Below are 8,453 nucleotides of genomic sequence, written 5' to 3'. Positions count from 1 at the left end.
AAATTGTAAAAACTAAACAGCCTACAGTATTTTCACAGTCTTTATTTTACAGTTAAAATAAATGTTTATTAAATAAAGTCTAATGTTACAACTAATCATGGATCCCTTTAAAAGCTGAACCTGTTCAAAGGGAAAACAGTGAGGCTGAAGAGTTTCTTTTTGTTTTGTCAGAAGTTAATTTCCCCTCTCGCTGTTATATTGCGAATATCTCCTGGTCTGTGTATCTTTCACTCTGTCACTCTTTAAAAGAGAAGGGAAAGACACACATCCTGCTGCTTTTTGCTGCCGCTCCAGCCCTCCACCCCCTTTCCTCTCAGGAAGTTTCCCATCTGCCTTTGTGCTGGCTTGGCGTGGAAAAGAGAGAGAGGCCCGGCGGTGTTGAAACAGTGGCCGATGCACACACTGATTGGGAAGCACACTCATGCATGGAGAGTTTTACAAACACACACACACACACACACATATGCATTGGTAAATCCACTTGTCGACGAGACGGACACAGTGTGCGCACTCAGTTGTCCACGCAGGCCTACAGTAGATAAGCACGACTACATTCTGTTTTCATTGCGTTCATTAATCTTCTGTTTGCATCTTGCTGGTCTTTGCTCACTCCTCTCCTTGACCCGGCTGACCTGACGATTTTTACCTCGTGTTGCCATGGAAACACCACTTTTATTTATTTTTTTTATTTGGGCTACATGATCCAAAACAAAATGTTAAAAACCCAGAATAGTCAAAAAAAAAAAAAAGAAAAAAAAGAAAGAAAATCTCTTTTCTATCTTTTTTTATTATTTTTAACCTATGAATGAGCTTTTTCTCTATAGTTTCTTTAACCAGACGCAACATAAAGCTCTTCCTCTGATCTCTGACCCCGCCGGCATTCCTTCCTTGTTTCCAGAATCATCCTGCTTCAGAGGCCGCTGAAGATCAAGGAGCTGCTGCAGAAAGTGACCGAGGCCTTCGGCCAGCAGATGGACATGTTCTTCACGGAAAAGGAGGTAAAAGATGATAAAGCTTTGACGTACAAAAAAACGTAACATGTGCACATACGTTTTCATGCAGCCATGAGGCACCGAGTGTAAAATGAAATGTTAAAAAATGTCACTGGCACTTTAAAATTATTTAGCTCACATTACTTTGAAGTTCAAATTCAAGTGTTTCAAAATGGAATGCAGCCTTTTTTGTTGGTGAGTGGCTTTTGTTGTGACCTCATCATCCTGCGACAAAAGCAAACGCTGACTCTGCTAAAGCTTCCCTACAAGACTTCAAACTTGGATTTGTGGCTGGTGTCTGAGCTACACACTTTGAATTTAAATTTTAAATACCATCTTTGCAGTGTTAGAAGACTTAGCAGTGTTAGCAGAATTAGAAGAGTTAGCAATGTTAGCAGTATTAGCAGCAGAGTTAGCAGTGTTAGCAGAGTTAGCAGCAGAGTTGGCAGTGTTAGCAGTGTTAGAAGAGTTAGCAGTGTTAGCAGCAGAGTTAGCAGTGTTAGCAGAGTTAGTGGTTGCTTTTGTCTCAGGATGATGACATCATAAGATACATGCACCAACAGCAAAGGCTGTGTTCCTTTCCATAATTCCTAAATGTATGCTTTATCATTTAGCTACAAAATTTAATATTTAATTTTTACCTTTAGATTTGCACATTTAGATTTAATATACCTTTTATAAATAACATTTAAATGTAACGTTTAGTAAAAATTAGCAATTCCCTATTTGGTGCCCAACACATTATTTCCATCCTGCAGCAGTATTGTTTTGTTCATAGATTCATTGTCTGCTTGTGTTCCTCGTATCTTTGCTGTCAAATGTTTTGGCCTTGACAAATGAAGATGCAGCATGCAAACTGTAACTTGTTTCTTCGTTTAAAAAAGTAAACAAGTGTTCCGCAGTTGCTGCAGCATTTACACACAGTCCTCATGGAACAATAGTGAATTAAAGGTCATGTGTTTTCTGTTTTCTTCTTCTCTCAGCTGCTGTTGCCCCTGAAGACACAGGAGGACCTGGATCAGGCCATGTTAAGTCTGAGCTGCACTTCTGGAACTAATGGGCTGCTCAGGATCCTGCTGAAGACTCCCAAAAACAACCATGTTAGTCCCTCACAATGAGCACTGAACACGCATTGTAACCACAGCTGCCGTGATAAGAGTCAGCAACAAGTTCTCTGGCATCATTTTTTTTCTTTTAAACTGTGTGGCATTTGAATTGCAACACGGCCGTGTTTGGTAAAATCATGATGTAATGACGTAATGTTAATCCTCACTTCCATGGCTGAGCTTCTTTCTCTTACTCAGTATTTGCAGGTGAACAGCAGGGACAAACAGAGCGAGATGAAATCATCGCGGTCACTGGGAGACTTGAAGGGCTCGTTGTTTAAAGGCTCAGAGAGGGTGCGCAAACACTCCACAGGTGAGCATAAATCAAACACGGACAGGTAAAGCCACCAAACAAGGTGTGGTTACAGAGGCTCATAAGTTTGAACTAATCTTCCATGGATAGTTCAGATTGTTTTCAAGTGAGGCTGTGTAGAAAAGCTGTGACCTGTTTTAAATAACTCTTTACAACTGTTAGCTCACCAATCTGGTCAGCATTAATTTCTCCAWACTGAGCTCATTCAAAGTGTTATTTTCAAGATGGTATTTTTTGTAACTTTCCATAAAACTCCAATAAAGGTAGCAAAACTGTAGCCAAAAGCTAGAAGTAACAAAAAATGTAGCTAAAAGTAGCAAAACACTAATAAAAATGTCAAATGTTAACWAAATTGTACATGTAACAATATGTAAAGGTAGCAGATGGTTGTTAAAAACTAAAAGTAGCAAAACTAGCTAAAWCTTAAAATAAGCAAAACACTGACTAAARGTAGCAAAACTTTACCTGAAGGGTAAAAGTAGCTAAATGTTACATGAAAGTAGCAAAGTGCCAACTAAAAGATAATAGTGGCAAAATGCTAGCTATAATTTAAAACTAGCATTATGTAAAATTAGCAAAACTATAGCTAAAAGTTTTAAGTAGCAAAATGTTAGGTCAAAAATTAAAGTGACAAAATGTTACCCAAACGTGCTAACTTAAACGTAAAGGTAGCAAACTAGCTAAAAATGGCAAAATGCCAGCTAAAATTTTAAAGTAGGACTGTATAAAAGTAGCATAAAGCAAGAAGTAGCTAACATCTAGTTAAAAGCTAAAAAGAGTAAAATTTTAGCTAAAAGATAAAAAAAAATCAAAATGATACCTTGAGGTAGCAAAACACCAGGCAAAAGTGGCAAAATGCCAGCTAAAATATAAAACTAGCTCAAAACAAAAAGTAGCAAAAAACATGCTAAAATGAGCAAAACTTTAGCTAAAATATMAAACTAGCAATATGAAAGAGTAAAGCTAAAGCTAAATGGTAGCTAAAAGCTAAAATTAGAAAAATACAAGCCAAAAAGCTAAAAGTAGCATAAGAAGAATAGGGGAACAATGGTTTTGAAGAAATTAAAGCTCTCAATTTTTTTTGTAAGAGTACATTTTTGTAAATAATTCTGAATATTTTGAAAAGTGATGAAAGTAAAAAATCAGAAGTCTTGGCTGCACTGTCCTGAATGAGCTGAACATTTTGAGATATAAGGTATTACACCACAGGTGTTACATATCTAAACCGTTAAGGTTAAACAAAACGATAAAGAGAAACAGGATAACATCTGTCTAAAAGTCTGTGAATCTCTAAATGTTAAAGTTTGACATTTTAGGAAATTCCCATCGACTTACTGCACTTTTAATCTTTTTCATCTAACCGTGAGTTTGAAAACCTACAAGACAAAAAAATTCCCCAAATGTCAAACTAATCCTCTGCGACAGATTCATGTCATGTCACACTCCATGGCCAGATAACACGGAGCAGTCCAGGTTTGTTGTCCCCGCTGGCTCGTCTGCCAACACAGCGTGACGGTTTGTGTTGCTCCCTGGAAAAAGACARTCTCCCTCGTCTGAAGCATCCCCCAACCTTTTAGTTTACAAAGGTCAATGTTTCCTAAACTCAAGAAACGAGCAGAAACGAGCAGCCTCGGTTTCACATTTGCATTTTCGCGTCGCGGCTTTAAAACTTGGAACGGCACCACGAGTCCTGCTGTAGGACACGATCCCTATCAGTTCCTGYGCCTGGCTGCTCTTCAGTCTGGGAGGAGGAGGTGCAGGGGTGGAARCAGGTGGAGTGCTGGCAGATAAAAGGCGACAGGAGATTGCCTCGCTTGACGGTTGAGTGAAGATGGGATGTAGGTGTGGGACGTTGAACAGCATGAGAGGGTAAAGAAGCGAGGCAGAAAAAGCTGGACTTTGAGGAAGGAAAATTCAGTCTTTTTGACTGTTTACTTTTTTAAAATATTCCTGGTGCTTTTGAGCCTTTGTGATGGAGAGCCGTTGAGCCAGAGGAGCGTTCGTCACAGTAATTGAGGTTAGAGGTGGCAGCAGCTAGGTTAGTAAATCATTCCTCAGCTGAAAATAACCGTGGCATGGGTTTCATTTTGCTCCCGTCCACCCCCTTTCTGTCTCACCTTCCCCAGTCTCGTTTTGATCCTCTTCACCTTTCTTTGTTTTTCGTCGTTTCGCCCAGGTTCCCTCCACACGGGTCGGACATCTCCTCCTCCAGGCAGCGTCCCAGAGGAGGAGCAGCAGCAGATCGCCCGTCAGGGCTCCTACACCAGCATCCACAGTGAGGGGGAGTTCATCCCGGAGGCTCCAGACCAGAACGTAAGAGCTCGTCCATGTGGTAAAYGCTTTTTCTCTAGAACGCTGTGAGTCTCAGTTTAAAGTGCCTGTGACATGCATATTCTTCAAATACAAAAAGTCAAAGAAAACATCTTTGTATTTAAGAAAGTTGGAACAATACACTTTATTTAACCCATTTTGACCTATTACTGACATATTTTCTTTTGAACTTGGCTCAAACGTGAAACAGGAAGTGACATCAAAGGGGAACTCTTCAACAAAGAAAACTCTGGTCTTTGTTTATTGAAACAATATTATTTGAACTCTGACTCTTCATCTCTCTGATAGTGACTCAAAATAATCTAAAGAAACATCAGATTCTTCTCTACAGTCTGGGTTGTTGGTTGTTGTAACAACGCTGTTCACATGCAGACTTTCCCCTTTGACATCACTTCCTGTTACTTTGCAAGCAAATATCTCAACAACTGTTCATCTCAGCGACATGAAATTTCTTTTGCAATATTTTATCAAAGTCCTCTTTCTGAAAATGCATTACAAAAATATGACGTCACAGGCACTTTAAAATGTCATACTGCATCCAAACGTCTAATAACCCTTCATGAAAATACTGTTAATTCTGATTCAGCAGGAAAAAAAAWCGCTTTCTTTATTTCTGAAGGAGTATACGATGACGATCAAATGTAGTGACGCAACTCACATCTAAAGACGAATAAATACCGTCATGTTTGGTGCTGACTTTGCTTCGGTTTGTTTTATCAAAATGTTTAAACTAGAGGTTTACTTTTAAGGCGAGACATTACAGTTGATTATAAACTTAGCACAGAAAGTAAGGAAATTTGTGTTGGGTAGATTATGTCTTTGTCATAACAATACTTCATGGCAATGCAACTTATACCGTTGTTAATTTCTCTTTTTAAATGGCRCCACATTTGTAAGGAACATGCATTTGYGTGATGAGCAGTTGAGCTGAGTGTGTGGGTTACACACATGAAATATTTGCCACATCCTCTGTGTCAAGCAGCTTATTTTTTTTACTGTTGCTGTTGACCCTTTTGAGGTCCTGGTACCCCCCAGGTTCAATCAGGTGCCCATTATAAGAGTAACCAGTAGACGGCCACCATAAAGTTCTCCAGTTGATGTAATCTGTCCTGCAAGTGTCCCAAAGTTTTACGTTTTAAATACAAATGAGAAATGATATCTCTTGACAATGTGATCAAATATGCAGATTTATCCAGCTGGTCCACTACAGAGGATCTGTTGATGAACGTTAACGTGTGTTTTGGATGTTTTCTGTTTAAACATATAAACAACATTTTAATAACTGCAGGTGACATAGTTACTTTATTATGGTATTGGATTTAAATATATGCCTGAGAAACACATACTATTGCCCCTTTAATAAACTTTAACGTGTTTTGAATGTTTTCTGTTTAAAACAGATCATACTGTTAATTTTGAAGTGGATATTTGAACTCCACATTGATCTAAGTTGTTTGATGAGGAAAAGCTCACAGGAGGACGGTGACCTACTGTCCAGGTTTGAACAGAGACAAACAAAAATCCACTGCTTTATGATCATCAGKTTTTTTTTAAAGTCTGGTAATAAGACTTTATTTTTTTATTCTTTAATAAACAGTATAGATGAATTAGATTTGTGTTAAAAAACCACAAACAATGCATCCTGTATGACCCTCAGTCTCTGTGTTTTACCTGTCAGATGCTGGATCCCTTCGGGAGCGCAGACAACTCGCTGTCAAGCAGCTGTCAATCAATAGATCAAGCGCTGGACAGGTGAGTTTTACGTTTATGACCTCACGTGGCACATTTAACGCGTGAACACAGAAGCAATCAGAGGATGGAGTTTGAACGTGTGGAAAACAAAACAAAACCAGAAAAAAAAAAATCAGGTCATTTCGCTGTCTGGACAAGAGCGAGCGAGACGCAGAGTCTGAGTGGGAGAAGTGAYGAGAACACGCTGGGTGAGAGGAGAAGCAGAAAATGAAAAGTGTGAAGTGGAGAGAGAGAGAGAGAGAAGACTTGAATCTGAATAGAAAAAAAAAAAAACAGAAGTGAGCAGAAGCGAGGTTAGGTCAGAGTAGGACGGAAACTGTTCTACCTGCACCGGGCTTATCAGGGCTCCGGGACCACAGAACAATGGCAGGAAACGAGCGCATGGAACTTTTCCCTGCAGACGGGCATGCGTGCCCCTTGTTCAGGGCCTCGTGGCCCCGCGCCGCCCTGCRGTTCAGCAGAGACGTCACTCTCTGGAGGGTCGCAACTGGATCCACACACCCTGGGAAGGAGATRCATATTTATTAAATAAACAACAACAACAAAAAACAACAACATTACAGCTTTGAGTTCAGCAGCCATAAACTCAACTTTGCCGTTCTCATCAGGAATAAAAGAGAAGCTCAGAACTTTCAGCTGATCTGTTCCAGTTCACAGAAAACCTGTTAGAAACGTGATAAAAGCTCGAGCATCTGCGCTTAGCACTACTATCTTATCACACCACTGTGAAAAAAAGCAAATTATACATCAAAACGTGCAGCTTTATCCAGCATTTAAAAAAAGTAGAAACATTATTCAGACTTAAAACGTTTCACAGACTTAAAACGTTTCACAGAAAGTTGGTCTTTTCATGTCTGATTTTGATGTTTTAATGTTTTACGCCATTTCTGATCTGACAGCTCACACACTAACCTCTAAATCAGAGGTTCTCAAACTGGGGTCCCAGGACCCCCAGGGATCCGCGAAAGGTACATTGGGGGTCCTCAAAAAAATTCACTAAATTGTTAATTTGGTTTTTATTTTTAAAAATGCATGGAGAACAATGAACTAATGAAACAAACATAATAAACTTAATAAAAATATATATTCCCATGGCATTTAGGGGTTGAAATGAGAATAAATTATCTTTTGAAATAGCATGGTGTTTATGAGGGGGTTCCTGGAATTTTTCGCCTTTGTAAGGGGGGTCCCCAGACCCAAATGGCTTGAGAACCCCTGCTMTAAATTACCTAGAAATTAACTATTTTGAAAACAAACTCTTCTTACTCACAAAATCTTTTTGGTAAACATACAAATTATAAATCAAAATGTAGGTATTTTTGCCTTCTTTTACCCAGCGTCGCTCTGTTATAGGATTTAGAGTTTTCTCTATAATCCCCCTTAAAGTGCATAGTGTGCCCACCCATGCTTCCATAACCTTCCATAGAAGTTTAGCTCAATATATTCCCTTCAAAACTGGAAGAGGATAGTTTCAACTTGTCATATCTCCTAAATAAAACGTAGAAATGTAAAAATGCATGTGTGACCATCTGTTCTGTTTCTCATGGTTCGAGAGTTTTTATGATCTAATTTTAAATTCCTGCACAGCGACTGTTTCGAGGCTCACGTCTTGTCTGTGCTCTTGTTATCTTGGCCGTTAAGGAGTGACAGACGCAGGTGTGTGGGTACCATGCAGACCATAAAACCCCTTCTTGCAGCACTCGTCTTATCCAGTTCACGTTTATTCTTTTACATTAATACAGAATTATGTTGGTCCGTCACTACGTCTGCAAAATTTCTCCAGTAATTGTTTTTTTTTCCAGTTTTTGTTGTTGTTAAACCGCTTTCATCCTAAAACTTATTTTTTGAACATTTTGCACAGCTTTACGTTCTGAGTTTAATTTAAATTTGGTGTCTATCAGCCGGAGCCAGATTCCGTTTAGAAAATCCGGTGAATTAGCCACTAATGAAGATATATAT

The 8,453-nt window shown here is 39.1% G+C and overlaps 1 protein-coding gene across 1 annotated transcript in view; it reads left to right on the top strand.

Moving 5' to 3' along the window:
• Positions 1-8,453, top strand: part of map3k22 (mitogen-activated protein kinase kinase kinase 22) — a gene marked incomplete in the record, with an annotated part of 53,865 nt that overhangs the window by 33,670 nt on the left and 11,742 nt on the right. The window contains 5 exon segments of the mRNA XM_014002177.1: positions 899-998; positions 1,976-2,092; positions 2,297-2,411; positions 4,588-4,724; positions 6,421-6,494. Of these exon segments, the coding sequence (XP_013857631.1) occupies positions 899-998; positions 1,976-2,092; positions 2,297-2,411; positions 4,588-4,724; positions 6,421-6,494 (543 nt within the window).

This window comes from Austrofundulus limnaeus, unplaced genomic scaffold (assembly GCF_001266775.1).
Source record: "Austrofundulus limnaeus strain Quisiro unplaced genomic scaffold, Austrofundulus_limnaeus-1.0 Scaffold12, whole genome shotgun sequence".
Classification (NCBI taxonomy): domain Eukaryota; kingdom Metazoa; phylum Chordata; class Actinopteri; order Cyprinodontiformes; family Rivulidae; genus Austrofundulus; species Austrofundulus limnaeus.
Note: the sequence above shows the minus strand (reverse complement) of the source record. Positions and strands in the feature narration are given on the sequence as shown.